This window comes from Pundamilia nyererei, unplaced genomic scaffold, assembly GCF_000239375.1.
Source record: "Pundamilia nyererei isolate P.nyererei 1_Seehausen unplaced genomic scaffold, PunNye1.0 scaffold00156, whole genome shotgun sequence".
NCBI classification, from domain to species: domain Eukaryota; kingdom Metazoa; phylum Chordata; class Actinopteri; order Cichliformes; family Cichlidae; genus Pundamilia; species Pundamilia nyererei.
This window is the reverse complement of record NW_005187557.1, coordinates 1,131,281-1,148,383: the sequence shown is the minus strand read 5'-3', so window position 1 is coordinate 1,148,383 and position 17,103 is coordinate 1,131,281. Positions and strand designations below refer to the sequence as shown.

General features: G+C 41.6%; 1 protein-coding gene across 1 annotated transcript in view; it reads left to right on the top strand.

Annotated features, from left to right (window-relative positions):
* The first annotated feature begins 34 nt into the window (after nucleotides 1-34).
* The window catches only part of kcng2 (potassium voltage-gated channel, subfamily G, member 2), a 39,643-nt gene continuing 22,574 nt past the window's right edge, over nucleotides 35-17,103 (top strand). Inside the window, exons 1-2 of the mRNA XM_005745248.1 lie at nucleotides 35-523; nucleotides 11,504-12,401. Of these exons, the coding sequence (XP_005745305.1) occupies nucleotides 11,616-12,401 (786 nt within the window). The 5' untranslated portion in view covers nucleotides 35-523; nucleotides 11,504-11,615. The remainder of the gene's footprint in view (nucleotides 524-11,503; nucleotides 12,402-17,103) is intronic.

The following is a 17,103-nucleotide window of genomic DNA, read 5'->3' as shown; positions in this document are numbered from 1 at the left end:
CAAACACTCCCCCTGACGCTGTGAGAAGCGGTCCTGCTCTCCCAGACGCGCAGTTAGTCAGAGCGCACCGCGGAGCGCGCAGATCCGAACGCACCTGAGCAGACGGAGCGCAGCGGCGTGGCCGTCGGAGAGCTGCACACAGCTCTTCACCTGTTCTGAGCCACACGCACACAAACACACACACGCACACGCTTCTCCGCAACATCTGCCACGTCGCCTCTGATGATGAAGAGACGGGGACAGCCCGGACGGAGTCTTCGCGGGTGTGGAACATTTCTGCGTCCCCTGGCGTCTCCGCTGGACCACATGATTGAATTTTAACGCAGATCGTTTTCGATCGTTCAAACCGGTGACTTTGAGAAGCCTTGAAACTCCGGTGCGGGCTGTGTGAAGCTCGGTGCTTCGTTCTGACTACAATGTCCCAGACCATCTGCGTGGGAAACTTACAGGCATGCTGCACGCGGAGGGGCGCGTACGTGCGAGCGGGCTGAAACAGATGGACGCAAGCCCAGCGACACACCGGGTAAGTCTGACAACTGCAAAACATCACATTATAGGTTGTTTTTTTGTTTTGTTTTTATTTGTTGCCTCGGTAGAGACAGCATAGTCAGTCTTAGACATGCAAGCGCTCAAATATTGACTGAAGAATAAGAGAGGCACTGCCGGCTTTTCCTCTTTTAAACTCACAAATATGACAAACTTCCTCCATTTCACTGGACTATCCCATTAATTATTCTATAGCGAGCAGTAAAGTGGCTACAAAGGATACTAGGTCCAACGAATACATTCATAATATCCTCCAATTTTTTTTCTCCATTAGATTATAATTTCTGTAATGTTCCTGAAGGGACTTCCAGAAGTGTCATTAAGGTGCTTAGTTGCATCTCTTCCTGTTATGCTATTATTAGGTAATTCCTTTAGGCAGCACGAGGAGTACTACGGCCTGCTTTCTTTAATTTAAATATGTTTTCATGCATATTAAATAGTCACCTTGCCTTTAAGGAGCCTCTTCCCAGCAGCCTCCTGCTTTAAATGTGCTCTAGAGCAGGTTTAACGAGCACTAAACCTTGACCTGTCATCTCAAGAGGAAGAGTATTTGATTTTTCTGTCAATATTTAAGCAATGGAGTTGCACCGTGACTAGAAGAGAAGCTTCAAAAAAAGAAGCACCCCCATTCTTTTTTTTTCTTGTTTTTCCTGTATGGATTGCCTGTATAAACATGCCAGCACCTCCTCCTGCTGGGATCATTAACCTGCTATAAAGGGATGCAAATGTTTCTTTCCCCTGAAATGTAAATCTGTGTGTTAAAGCACGCCCCACCCTTCCTGTGTGGTGGGGAACATGGCTATTGTCTTGCCTATTAAAAATATGTTGGTTTATCAAGTTCGCCCTGAAAGCAAACAGTTCCACCAACTTATTTCCCTCATTAGCCTTCCTCCTCCTCCTCCTCCTCCTCCTCCAGCTGAAGGTTGAGCTAACAGAAGGAGCAGAGAAGCCTGCAGATTCTTGGGACATGATAGATGGAAGGTAGAAAGCTGCTGCTCTGCTTGTGTTCTTTGTTAAGGAACATAATGGGAATATTTATTATGTGGAACTAGGCAGCTTCTTCTCCCCCCCCCCCCCGATGTTTGTTCCCTAAACTCCATCTCCATCCTAACTGGCCCCACCATCAAATAGATACTTTCCATTGCAGCAATTTATTCAACCCATTATCTTCCCCTCCCTATCTCATGCTTTGAGAAATCCAGTCCTTTGAATTAGCTGATTGACACGGAGTGTTGGGCTCAAAGGGAAGGTTTCATTTTCAAATTGAAACGGTCACATACTTATTAAACTTCTATAGAAAGTAGTAATGATGTAAAATTTGAGAGGATTTGGACGGACTTGTATGAAAGCAACTGGAGCAACTTTTTTTAAAAGAGAAAAACAGGCCCATGATTGATTCCATTATAAATAACGCATAAGTAAAAAGCACAGAGCAAAACACGCTGCTCAAAAAAGACACTTAAGTCTGCTGTGTTGCTATTAGATGCCTCCTGACAGAGAATACACAGAATAAAGCTAAAAGTTAGATCCAAAACCTCAGCACTGATACAGTGTGGCTAACACTCTACAGATGCACAAAAGACAACACAATCAAAATGTTGCATGAAAAGGAGAATTTACTGCATCACAGTTTGTTTCAGCTGTTGGCCCTGCAGCCTGAAATCTTGACCACCACTTGTTTGGTGTTCAGTTGCCCCAGTGTGTGAGCGTTTGTCATTTTTTACATGAAAAAGATTAAAAATAAAAAAATAAAAGAGCTCCCTAAAATTTGGCTGTGCAGGTGGTTCATCAATTACTTATAATTTCAGCAGAAGAATGGAAGGCTGCTGGCTGTAGCAAGCAGCTAGGCTGACCACATTGTGTGCTTGTGAGTCAAAATAATTGAGTGCAGTCAATGGACACAACTGTGTTTTTTTCCCCCTCTTAAGCTGCTGCGGTGTAAGTGTCCCTAATCTAAACTCTGTGCCTGCACATACGCAATTTCTGGCTTCTGAAAATTGTTTTTCCAAATCATGGCAATCAAAAGATCCAAAATAATTACAAGGTAATGATTTAATGTGCATGAAAGCATCTCTAAATGAAAGAATGCACCCTGTAGTACTGCCACTAAGCACCTCAAGGACACTTTTAGAAGCCCCCTCAGGAACATCACAGGAATGATGATGCAATGAGCTGAAAAAATACTGGCGGCCAGAGATACCCCTCAGTCTCCCAGTCTCCACCTATAATATGAATTTCAAAATTCTCAAGTGATCACATTCACGAGATTTTCAGAAAACTTGACCTCTGACCCGAGGTCAAAGTTGACATGACATGTTTACTGTATGTTGACAATCGCACCACACTTGTAAGGCTAATAATATAAAACTTTTTGTCAGTTTTCAACAAATAAATCATGAATCATGTTGACCTTAAAGACCTTGATGTAAGGCAACTTTTTATGGACTGTGAACATGACCCCACAAAGTTTTGTTGGTATACATTCAAAACCTTTTAACCTATCGTGTTTACAGGTAGAACAACAGCCACACAAACACTTCCAAATAATTGATTAATTGTTGTTGAAGTTGGACAGCTCCGTACATTCATCTTTGAGCTCTAGTATTAGAGCTCAAAGAGTAGCTTTGCACTATTCTCAGTTTAAATGTAACCCTTTTTAAGCCATACTGGGCTTTGATGCTACCCTTTGGGTTCTTCCATTGCCAGAAAAAATCATTTTAGTTTCCTTCCCTCTCACTTTAAACCAGCTTTCTTCTGATTGGCTGGATCTGGCAACAGAGAGTTCTACATAAATCCAAGGAGCTGAAATGGAGCGTCTAGAATTGTCAGCAGCCTGAGCTTCTGGCTCACAGGGGTTTCTTTTGCATACATATACCTCATTATTTGACGCTTTTCCCATGTTTAATATGATCCTGTGCCACTGTAACAGTATAAAGAAGAGTGTTATAGATTCAGTTGAATCACAATCATCAGTTGCTGCAGCCTTAGTGTTTTTCTTTTAGCTACAAAATGTACTTTGATCAAACTTACAGTGAGTGCAGTGTAGGTGGGTCAGTGCTGCAAGGCTCATTTCTGCCTTTGCATCTCTTTCCCGGTCTGATCTGCAAAGCTGGATCTCCAAAATATTCCAGTTTCAAAATGAACAGTCGTGCAAGTGCATTTTTTAAGCTTTCAAAGCAGTGTACATAAATAATAGGCTTTGGGTTACGGAAAGCCAACCCATTTAGCCCATTTATAATTCACAGTGTGGAAAGCATCCCATACTGGTTTGCCATTTTCAATTATGAACATTAGGTATTGAATCCATAACAAAGGATCTGTTAAGTGAGACAAAACCTGGCTGGACAAAACCATCAGCTTCCATGAGTCATAATCTAATAGGTACTCTGTGCTGCTTCCCCTGAGTGGTACATATGTGATTATGCCGTGAGAAGCACTCTTTCTGTGATTATTGCAGTTTGCGTCATTCTAGATTATGAAATAATTTTCTCAGAGATGATTGCTGCACCTATACTGCTGGCAAGAAACTCAACGGTGCTCATAATTTCGAGCAGGGCTTTCAGCGGCCAAAAAGTCATCCAGAGGGTAACCATCAGTGATTTAGCAGCCGGTCAGGTGAAGGTTCGGTGTCAGTCAAAACAGACGTCTGCTTCAGGCCTTTAACAAAGACGGAGGCTGAGTGGATGTGGGAAGGCAAATGCATCAGTGCTGCGAGGATGGCATATTTATGCAAAGACTCATGTAAATTGTATTTTCATGAGCAGTTGGAGGTAAAAGAGCAATTCACATTTCAAGAGTTCTCTGTCTTCTTCACTTATTATTTCTGAAGAGGGACAAAGAGAAAGGTGACTCTTTTACTTTTGATTGCACAGATCCAATATTTGGGGTTGAAGGTCACCTGGTGTGACAAAAGCCTTTTTTATTAAAAATAAAAGGCTGTAACTGTAACTTGAGCTGTGATACCTCAACCTATTGGGGATGTTGGATGTCCTATTTTATTAAATTAGAATTGCTCTGGAATTGAGAACTACTGGATCAATGTGCTAAAGCCAGAGCATCCTCATCCCATCCCATAACATACCGACGATTTATCACGTCCCGACGCGCCTCACAGTAACGCTCGCGGCGGTAACACATGCTACAGCCATCTATTCCAGCCCTAACCCTAACCTTGACCCTATCAGATGGTGTTTTCCAAAGTGATTTATGATCAGCGCATAAAACACATTAACATGTATAGATTCAGTCCAAATGGCTCTCATGCCTCCGAATGTGCAACATACCGGCGGTATGTGACGACCTGGGATGAGAACGAGTTGGCTAAAGTTAAAAATTAGACTAAGTGTCCAAAATCATTCATTTCACTACCTCCTGCCCCGTATACATGTTTAGGGTGTTCTGTGTGGTGGATTATAGGGAGCACATCTGATAAATTTAAAACCACTTAGATCCATAGATAATGTATAAAAGATAAAAGAAAATGGAGCCTGTGTTTTCTCTAATGGTCAACAGGGGCCAGCTCCTCTGGATCCACAGAGAGTAAAAGGCAGCTTGGCTTTCTTGATCCATTCCCTAAATCAGCACTATCCTGATGAGTTTGCTGTCCTAAATCAATGGTTTCTAGTCTTACTGAATACAAGATGATATGCATTTTAGAAATGCTAGCCCTATTAGTGTTGAAAGGATGATTATAAAAAAAGGATTCACTTAAGTCTGGAGCAAACTTTTCGCCAGTGCACGATTGAGTATGCAGAGTCCATACATCTGTTTTCAAAAAGCTGAGATGACAGCGGCCAAATGCTCTGTTCAAAGTTTAACATCCATATTATGCTACATCCATTTTAAATGGCCAAGTACGTTAATATCAACATGCAGCGAATATATGTTTACTGCATGGTTTGTTATGTCCATCTGGGATGTTTCTACGATGACGGTGTACATCGATAATGCAGCGGCCGTTATGTTTAGTGTGGTATTGTGAGCACTGCCATAAGAATGATGGTGCCAAAAAACAAAGTGAGGCTTATAATAAAAACCCCCAAATTAAATAAAGATAGCTATAAGGTCCTTCTGTGTAAAAGTAGGTGAGATATTTTGTTTTAGATATGAACCTCTGCTCTGGCTTGGGGAAATGCCAGGAGGGCCATCAGTGTCCACATGAGTGTACGAACAAAAAGTCACAGCATACAAGGAAAAAAATAAATAAAAATAAATAAATTAATAAATTAATAAATTAATAAAAAAAATAAATAAATAAATAAAAAAAAAAAATATATATATATACAGGACTCACTACACTAGATACGTTTTAATCGATATTAATGTTCTTTTTCCAATAAAGGAATGAATAACTTCCTCATCTAGTTTTTTCTCAAACATCTAAAGCTACAAGACTTTAAACAGATGTTTTGAGTTTTGAAGATCCTACACCTTAAAAAGAAACAGGTTTTATTTGTGTCTTTTTGTGTCTAATTAGAATTGGGACTGAACTAACTCTTGTTGAGTTTTATTGGAAGGACTAGTTACAGCTTTTCATTTTTAAGGGGATAAAGAGACTGAAAAACTAAGCTGGATGTGTACAGGGTCGTTCTAAAAGAACAACTAAGCTTAGCAGAGTACCCCGCAATGCTCGGCAAGCTTGCTTTTCTACATTCATAGCTGATCACAAGAACAACCCACACACTTTTCTGTACTATCAGCTGCCTTCTTACCCTAAAGCTAAACCTATTTAACCTCACTTCAAGATGTGAGGGCTCTGCAGTCTCTTTCAGAGATATCATGAATACCATCAGACAGGATATTTGAACAAAAATGTTTTTGTGTACATGCTACGAGAAGACGCTCTGCCCTTCTTCTCAGCGATGAAATATAATTGAAACTGTCAACAAAGCTCTGCTTGGAGATGTGGGCGGTGAGCGATCTTAAAACATGTGATCTTGACCCCAAGTTTGTGGCTGTCTTGAGTATGTTGAGCTAAAAACTGAAAAATCAGTCTTTGCTCACAGGCTTTACCTGCTTTACCTGCAGCTCTTTAACCCTGCCGTTATTAAACAGCTGCAAAAGAAAACTGATGTGAACCCTTTGAGTTTTCTGTGGTCTATGAGACAGACTTTACATTACACGAATGTCCAGTGTTTATTTGAGAAATTTGAGTCTGTTCTGATTGCAGTAAAACTAGAGCTTAATGGACAGAGGATTTTTAAGACTGATACCAGTACTGATATTTGGTGAAATTGGCCATTTTTTTTTTTTCTCAGAAACACTAAATTTAAATATTTGATATATTTAGATATTTCTGAGTCTTTACTAAGATAATATGCCACTACCATTTAAAATATTAAGATGTTGGTTTATTTTAATACCAATACTGTATTTCGGCAGATAGACAAAAAGGCCAAGTCGACCTCTGATTGGCTACAGCAAAATGAAGCGAATGCTCTGGAGTGGCCATCTCATTATCACTGAACCAATCTGAGTTCATGCAAGACAGCCCAAGAATTTATAGGAACTGGAAGCTTTTTACCAGGAAGAATGGGAAGCTTTACCATCTGAGAAGATAAAAAGCGGCATTCACAACTACCAGAAAAGACTTAAAGATGTGATTGATGTTAAAGGGGGCAAAACACAGTATTAAGAACTGAGGTATGTAAGCTTTTGATCAGAGTCATTTGGGTAGTTTGTGTAGTGATTATGATTTAAAAAGAGTAAACACAGTTATTTGACAATAAATGGCTTCAGCCAACAACTAACCATGAGTGAAATTAAAGTTTTTTTCGTTGTTATGATTTATATGCTCTGAAAAATGGTTAAGAAATCATGAATTCTGGCAGTGTATGTAAACTTATGAGCAAAATATTATATTTAGAATTTTTAGATAATCGGGGAGGGGCCTCATCAGATTCAGCAAAACAGTGAACATCAAAAAACATCGTTAATGAAGACTACACATCAGCAAATGCAGTCTGGTGGCCAAACTCTTGCTGCAAATGCTTTAATGTTTCATTTACTTGGCTAGAAATGTAGGATTTTCAAGACTAAATAAATCCTTATTTGACATGTTATTCGTTCGTGGTTTGCCATCTTCCTATATAGCTTGAATTTATTCTCTCTGTACTTTTTTTAGCCACCCTGGGGTGCAGTGTCATGCTCAATAAACTGCTCCTGTCAGAACCACTTTTTTGAGTTGCTGTAGAGGTGACGCTCTCTGAACCCCACCCCGGGAGAAAACGACCTGTTTCAGACTGATTGGCCCCACAAATAGAAGAGGAAACTGAGGATAGCTGGAGGGGTCCAACTCTTAATTTGTTGTGACGATATTCCGAGTCTCTCTACATCAGCTCCACTGCCTTGGGTCCAGTCCAGTCATTCTCAGCAAACAGGATCACAGGCCTTTGCTATACATATCTGGTTTATGTGTGCAAATACCCATGTTACGTAAAGCAAAGGGTTATAAACTGAACACAACAAATATGTAATTAGAGTCAAAGAGTTTCTGAAGATGAGAAAAGATGTGCAAAGAAGCAACAAAGAAGCAACACGTTTGTCTGTGTGATCAGCGAGTGATGACACAAGTCTGATTCAGCAACAACAGCAGGCATTCAGGCATCACTGCAAAACTCAATCAGAAATGTGCAAAAGCAAGACTTCTTGCTTCAACAGCACTGATTTGTAGGTAGATTGTTTTTACAAACAAACAGTTTTGCTGTTATTTTCAGAAGATGATCTTTGGACAGATACTGAACCCCAAGTAGTCCTATCAAGAATTCATCCCAGTGTGAATGTTACATAGAAAGCACTTAGGCATAGAAAAAAGTGTTTGTTTGAATAGGTCTGAGTAGGTGAATGAGGCATGCTTATAAATGCTTCGAGTGCTCCAGTAGTGTAGAAAAACACACAGTTCATTTGCCATTTATAAGAAAAAAGGTAATGCTTCCTCATCAAATGTGCTTGGACAGTAGAAAAACTAATTATTATCAATATGTGGTATCGCTGTTATGTTAAACATGGCTCTGGAACTGGCATTAAATGCATCTGAAGGAAATCAGCTTAGCTCAGTGCCAACTCAGCTGATACCTTTCTGTACAATACTCACATTAGGATTTACCAAGGATCTGCAATCCCCTTTGCTACCCACCTTCCCCCCTGCTCATCCTTTGCTGTTTCTGATGTCACTGATCTCTGTTCTGGGTCTTGATGACACTCCCACCATGCATGGCTTTCCATGAAAGGACACAGAACTGTTAGAATGGAGCCTTGCCACCATGTGTGACAATGGAAATGAGATATTTCTTTTGACTACAGGAGTCCTGCCTGAAGTAACCATTCCTATATGACTTGTCTCTGGGACCTTTCTTAAGTTAATCTTTTAGGATAGTAGAGACCTTCGGCAAACGTATAATACTTACAATGACTGTTTTCATCTTTAGTGATTACAGTTGGAGAAAAAGAAATTGCCATCCATCCGCTACTGCTTATCCTTTTCAGGGTCGCCTATCCCAGCTGTCTTATGGGGAGAGGCAGGGTACACCCTGGACAGGTCGCGAATCTGTCACAGGGCTAACACATGGACAAAGACAACCAATCACACTCACACCTATGGGCAATTCAGTGTTTCCAATTAACCTATCCCCACTAACTGCATGTCTTTAGGCTGTGGGCGGAAGCTGGAGTACCTGGAGTGAACACACAAACACGGGGAGAACATGCAAACTCCAGACAGAAAGACCTTGGCCTGTTGGGTGTAATTGAACTCAGGACCTTCTTCCTGTGAGGCACTGTGCCACTGTGCTGCCTAGAATGAATGGAGAGACAAAATACCAATCAAAAGTCCTGCATATCCTTGAGTGAAATAAGCATTTGATCCCCTATAACCCAGCCTGAATTCTGGCTCCCAAAGATCGGCTATGCGGCCATGAGTCATGCAGATTACTATCAATCAGCATATCATAATTACAGATACGCCTGATCGAATTTCATTATGTGGATAAATCAAACGTGTCCACAGAATCAATTCCTTCCATTCCAACCTCTCCAGCACCATGGGCAAGAACAAAGAGCTGTCAAAGAATGCCAGGGACAAGACTGTAGAACTTCGCACGACTGTAATGGGCTACAAGAACATCAGCAAGAGGCTTAGTGAGAAGGTGACAAAGGTTGTGATTAATCTGAAATAGAAGAAATATAAAATGAGCATCAATTGCCCTCGGTCTGGAACCATGCAATGTGGTCGAATGAAACCGAAATCAAATGAACTGGCATCAATTTGACCTGCCATGTTTAGAGGAAGACAAATGGTAAGTATGAGCCAAAGACTACTATCCCCGCTGTCAAGCACAGCTTTGCAGCTGTTTTTCTGCTGAGGCTTCATGGTAACATTCATTCATTCATGGAGGTACCAGTGGATGGAGCCATGCCCTGTAAAGTCTTGGAGGAGAACCTCTTTCCCTCAGCCAGAACACTGAAGATGGGCCTTACATGGGCCTTCTAGCGTGACAGTGACCCAAAACATACCCTCAAGCCAACAAAATGGCTAAAAAATAAGCACATTAAAGTCATGGAGCCAGTCTCCCGATCTCAGTCCTACAGGAAATCTGTGGAGGGAGCTGAAACTGATATGTGCAAACCTGGCGATCAACTACGAGAAACGCTTCCATCGAGGGTTTCGCCAACAAATTCTAAGAAATATTTTGCTTAAGGATCAAAGACTTATTTCACTCACATGCAAATCAATTCATTAATTTGAGGTAAAACAGTAAAAAAAACACTTTGATGAAGATAAAATATTGAACAGTATTTTAATGTCATGTGTTGTAGGTAGATCCTCTCCTGTGTTCATGTTCGTCTCAGCGTGCTGCGATTGGGCCTGTGTGATGTTCTACATTTCCTACAGGATAATAAAGCGAACTTTTCACAGCCTGCTGATGCAGTGAATAGAAAAACATTATTCATTTATCTGCTTTGATTTCAAACCTCAGCATGAACTCTAGTTGCTTTTCTCTGAGCTTACGCTGCTGTTTGACTCCACATCATTTTATACAGCTATGGAAAAAATCTGACTCTTGACTGAGGTGTTTTTTTTCTTAAAAACTTTTCATCTATGTGTTCCATCTTCAGGCCAGCCAGAAAAGGAGTTAAAAGCCATGATTGCAGCTATTACTTGGTTTACTCTTGCAGCTTAAAATATACTTGGCTAGCCTGATGATATAAGTCACAAGTACAGAGAGGTCAGCTTGAAGAAAGTGAGTTACCAGTTTCATAATGCCAGGAAGTTTTCCAAAGACTGGGAACTTTCTGAAGCACTAATAGTTCCCCAGACACATTAGTTTCCACTACTGCTCAGTGGGTAGGTCTGGATCTCCTGTGTGGAGTTTGCATGTTCTCTTTATGCCTGTTTCCTTTTGAAAAACATACTCATTCATGCCACTTCTCTAGGCCTCTCCCAGGATTTCATAAAAGCCCCTTAAATAGGTAAATTAGTTTGCTGATGCTTCTAAGTGGGTCATCTGTTTTTACATAATTTTTGTGTAGGATAGTGGAAAACGGGTAGACATGCGAGACAACGAAAAAAAAACAAACACTTCCCGTACACACATGCATCTACCAGCATTTCTGTGCAATCAAATGCAATAAGTAATGTCAGTCACTTCTGTAATCCTCTGTCTTCCTCTTTTACATAATTCAAAGCAGAGTACTCTCTGAGCACCTAGCACCACCTAATAGGCTTCATTAGCTTCCTCCATCTTTGACTCTACAGCTTCTCATTCACCTTTGAGTAAATCTACTAATTGCTGCTGTTACGTTCAGATGAACTGATACATTTTAGTGCTGTATGCAAATAAAAAGTGATGACGGTGCGAAGAATGAAATCAAAGTTGCTGTCTGACCTTCACAAACCTGTCTAACTGCTCTGCATTGGCCACCTGATGTCACTTAGATATTTGTCTTTTCTGTCATACAGAGACGCGCTGTGCTGCTGAATGGGTGACGAGCTGCGACTCACGTCACCAGCCCTGTGAAACCACCTCCCATTGCATCGTGCGGGACAGGATTCCCCCAGCAGAGCTGCAGGGATGTACCAGGAGGTGGCCTTCCTGGCAGGGAGCACTGATCACCAGTTCACCACATTCCAGTTTAAACGCTTGGAGAACCCACAAGAGGTCACATCCAAGAAGGGGTTGTTCTATAAGCGCGCTCAGCTCCTGCTTCAGCCTCAGTCTCACCGAGAGGATGGAGGTGAGATTGACCTGGCGGATGGGGCAGCCATCATCAATGTGGGTGGCATTAAGTACCACATCCCCTGGTCCACGCTGGATGAGTTCCCTCTGACGCGACTGGGGAAGCTACGGGCTTGTAGTAACGAAGCAGAGATCATGGATGTGTGCGATGATTACGACGGCAGCTGCAACGAGTACTTTTTCGACCGAAACCCGTCAGCTTTCCGCATCATCGTGACTTTCCTGGCAGCGGGAAAACTGAGGCTCCTGAGGGAGATGTGTGCATTGTCCTTCCAGGAGGAGCTGCTGTACTGGGGGGTGGAGGAGAACAACCTGGACTGGTGCTGCCTCAGGAAGCTGCGATTAAGGCAGGAGGAGTACAAAGAGCAGCAGAGGCTGGAGGAGGAGGAGGGGGCCGAGCTCAACTCACCGCAGTCCTGCGAGGAGACCCAGCAGCCTGTGGAAGGACCAGAGGAGACCTTTTCAGGAGGCTGCATGCGGAGGCTGAGGGACATGGTGGAGAACCCCCACTCGGGCCTTCCAGGGAAGATCTTCGCCTGCCTCTCGGTCTTATTTGTAGCCATCACTGCTGTGACCCTGTGTGTCAGCACCATGCCCGACCTCAGAGAGGAGGAGGAGAGAGTGAGTTCTCTTCAGAAATAACTTTTTTTTTCAAAATACAGTGAGGTCAATAAGTATTGTGTGATTTTGCAAGTTATCTTACTTAGAGATCATGGAGGGGTCTACAATTTTCAGCAGAGGTGCATTTCCACTGTGAGAGACAGAATCTAAAAAGAAAAATCCGGAAATCACATTGTATGATTTTTGAACAATTAATTTGTGAATTACTGTGTCAAATAAGTAGTTGATCACTTGTTTATTGGCCAGATTTCTGACCCTCAAAGATCTGTTATTTTGCTTTCAAATAGTCCAGCTACACTCTGCTCATGATTCTAAATTTGTAGCACCTGTTTGAGGTCGTTAGCTGTCATAAAGACACCTGTGCACCCCACATTCAGCCAAAGTCTAAGTAGCAACATGGGCAAAACCAAAGAGCTGTCAAAAGACACAAGAAACAAAATTGTAGACCTTCACAAAGCTGGAAAGGGCTACAATTGCCAAGCAGCTTGGTGAAAAAAGAACAACTGTTGGAGCAACTGCCAGAAAATGGAAGAGGCTAATGATGACTGTCAATGTCCCTCGGACTGGGGCCCCACGGAAGATCTCTCCTCGTGGGGTTTCAATGATGCTAAGAATGGTGAAGATTCAGCCCAGAACTACACGGGAGGAGCTGGTCAATGCTGTGAAGACAGCTGGGACCATCGTTTCCAAGGCTACTGTCAGTAATACACTAAGACGTCATGGTTTAAAATTGCATTGCATGGAAGGTTCCCCTGCTTAAGTCAGCCCATGCCCAGGTCCGTCTGAAGTTTGCCAGGGACCATCTGGATGATCCAGAGGAGTCATGGGAGAAAGTCCTTTGGTCAGATGAGACCAAAGTAGAACATTTTGGTCTTAACTCCATTCGCCATTTTGGAGGAAGAAGAATGATGAGTATCATCCCAATAATACCATACCTGCTGTAAAGCATGGGGCTGGAAGCATCATGCTCTGGGGGTGTTTTCCTGCTCAGAGGACAGGACGACCGCACTGTATTAAGGAGAGAATGAATGGGGCCATGTATTGTGACACATTGGGCAAAAACCTCCTTCCCTCAGTCAGAGCATTAAAGATGGGTCGTGGCTGGGTCTTCCAACATAACAATAACCCAAAGCATGCAGCCAGGAAAACCGTAAGAAGCATATCAAGGTTCTGGAGTGGCCTAGCCAGTCTCTAGACCTAAATCCAATAGAAAATCTTTGGAGGGAGCTGAAACTCCGTGTTGCTCAGCGACAGCCCCGAAACCTAACAGATCTAGAGAAGATCTGTATGGAGGAGTGGGACAAAATCCCTCCCTGAACTACAGGAACCGTTTGACCTCTGTAATTGTTAACAAAGGCTTCTGTATCAATATCTAACATTTTTTGACTTAAGTGATCAAATATTTATTTGACACAGTAATTCACAAATAAATTGTTCAAAAATCATACAATGTGATTTCTGTATTTTTCTTTTTATATTCTGTGTCTCACAGTGGAAATGTACTTCTGCTGAAAATGTTAGACCCCTCCATGATTTCTAAGTAAGAGAACTTGCAAATCTTTCCAGATCCACAGATTTTAATTGAAATTATTCAAAAATTCCTAACTGGTTTCCAGAATGAAGCCTTTTTGAGTTACTGCTTTGCTTTTATTCAGTAAAAACTGCAGCGCTGGGCACCAGAATATCTATTATTAGAAATCATGACTAGATCCAAAGGTGGCATCTCTGAACTTTAGAAGATAAGACAGGATTTCCTCACTAAGTTTAGACAAACAGATAGCAGTCATGGATTCTGGCTCCCACTCAGCGCTGATCCAGTATAGCAGCAGATTCTTTATGAGGAACACCACAGTTATGGCTTTACACACAAAAACAATCTTTAAGTCTGATGGGAAGGGAACCCTGTACTAGGAATTCTCTTTGTTTCAGTATAGCCTCAGGCTGTATGTGCTGTACAGCTGCTTCAGTAAAATTCAGATTATGTTGATGCAGCAGCCCACATACTGAGGCGAAGGCTCAGGCACAACAGCTCAGGCTTCGTCTCCCCTCACTCGAATACCAGATTATTGAGAGGCTCCCTTCACAGTCTCTGCATATGTTATTACACAGCAACGCATGATATATGTTCTCTCCTATATGGAATAAGTGACAGCAAGCGCCTTACAAGGACGATAACGAGGCTCTGTATTCATCTTTAAAAGAATAAATGGATTTTAATTTTTTATTAGCAGAATCCCACTGAATGTCTCTCCATGTGGCTGATTTTATTTGACCTGCTTCAAAAAATGAATATGAATTAAGCTCATTATTGTTATATAACACCGTGACATGCTAATCTGTACAGTTAGCAGCTGTATACTTAAAACCATAACAAGACCAAGTGACCAGTAAACACAGTGTGAGCACTAACTGGAAATACACACATATATATTAATATTAGTGCTGTCAGCGTTAATCTCGTTAAAATGATGTTAATGCATAACCGCATTAATGCGGCAAATCTCTGTTAGCTCGTTAACGCGGATTGCCCCGTGCGTGGGGCTGCACGGTGCTAATGCGGTAACGAGCTAACCGCGTTAACATGTTGACGCCGTGCAGCCCCACGCACGGGGCTAACAGAGATTTGCCGCATTAATGCGGTTATGCATTAACATCATTTTAACGAGATTAACGCTGACAGCACTAATATTAATGTTATGAAACATTCTAATAAATTAGAGAAAACTGCTCACTTCTAAGTACTCAGTGATACTTTACATTGTAAGGAAAATTAATTAGAGAAATCTGGCAATTTCTCTTCTGCCAGCACTTCTTGACTGTCACAGTAACTCATTCTTCAGCATGACTTTTATCCATCTTTGTAAAAAATCTAAAGAAGCATGTGCACTATTTTAGAACAGGATATCAAAATGTCTGCAATTTGAACAAATATTCGCAACAGAATAGTTTGCAAGCACAGAAAAAGATGCTGAAGAAACTGCAGCAGCAGGGAAACTTACATCATCACCTCAGTTTCTCTGACATCCATAAATGTTGCCATAACTTAGCACTGACATGTGTGAGCTACTGCAGCGCTTTGCTTAGTACTTTTAATAGCTGGTAAAAGTACCCTAAGTGAATATACTTTAACGACTTTTAACTTTTTATATATATTTTTTAAACTGATCTACATTTCAGCCTTACTCTTGGAATTGCTGATCTCGATTTGGGCGGTTTGTGTTTCCAGCTGGCACTCAGGCCTCACTTCACTGTGTTGTGTGTTCAGTCAACCGATCACTAAATATGCAGCGTTCCCTTGCAGTGAATCACAGCTACAGCAGCACTTCAGTCTGTACTCCCGTATGGGCAAGGCAAACATTTTAAGGATGTGTTTACATCTGTTAGCACGATGTTTGCGTAACTTGGAGTGTGTGGGCTACCGTGTGAGGAATTAGGCCATTAATTATCTTTTGCTACATATAATTAGTGTGGAGAAAAGAATGGCCTCAAAATGTCCTTTGAAAGAATGGCAACTCTAACTCCATCCACTCCATCCAACCACAACAATCAAAACCTTTTTTATGGTTCTGTTTGTGTATATCTTTCACTAAAAGGGGTTCACTACTAGTCAAAAAAAGAGCCTTGGAAATCTTGGAAGCCCAATTCTGTAATGAGTCTTGGGTTTTGTCAACATGGTGAACCTTGAACTTCAGTTTGTTTTTTTTTTTGTTTTTTTGGAGAAAAAGACGCGCCCTGGCTTTAAACAGAATTGACCCTTGGGCATGAATTCATAATTCACAACCTCATGAGTGTCAAAGAAAATGATGAGCTTGGTCGTGGTTTTGCTGCTGACCCTCTTCAGTCTTGCCAACTGCTCTTTTACTATGAAGACTGATGTGAAGTCTGGTTATCGGGTCATAGCTGCACATCCAACCACACACCTCTGGTAATTCTGGACCTGAAGGTCCAGAGAGGCTTTCCCTAGGATCCCGTAGGATGACCTGACCTTCAGGAGATGCAACAAAATCCATTTTCAAAATTGATTTCCTGAACTAGGGCGAGAATGTTAGCAGTTTCCCTGATGGTTATCCTCACTGCTTCACTTTCATGGGCTTTGGGGAGGATTTCAAAAGTCTCGGTTGCAGATTCTCCAGATTTCAAAGAGAATTTGATGTCTGCTTTCTGCCAGAGTTTGAGATCAGCACTAAAACTGTAAATCTGCACCTGCAAAAGGTCACAAAAATGGAAATACTAGATGTCCAAATGTGAAATCACAACATCATGATGTATAAAGGAGGTCATGAGAGAGGTACAGGAGAGTGTCTGGTTTGGAGTTGCATTTCGGTCAGTGGTGTTGATAGAATTATGAACACAGAAAAGGACCATCAGAGACAGTACAATATGGAAAGCATCTGACAGGCAACAGTTTCATTGTCAACATGACAATCATCACACACAAATAAACACACTGCCAATGCAATGAAAGCATACCTGGATAGAAAAACACAAGAACACACAGCAGAACACATGCAGAGCCCGAACTTCAACGCTATAGAAGCAGTGTGGGATCCTCTTGACAGAGAACAGATCAAAAGGCAGCCAACATCCAAAGAAGAGCTTTAAATGTCCTCCAGAAAGCCTGGAGAACTATTCCTGAAGACTGCTTAGACAATCTTCCTTGTAATGTTTTTAACAGAGTTCAGGCTGCGTTCGAAAAAAAAAA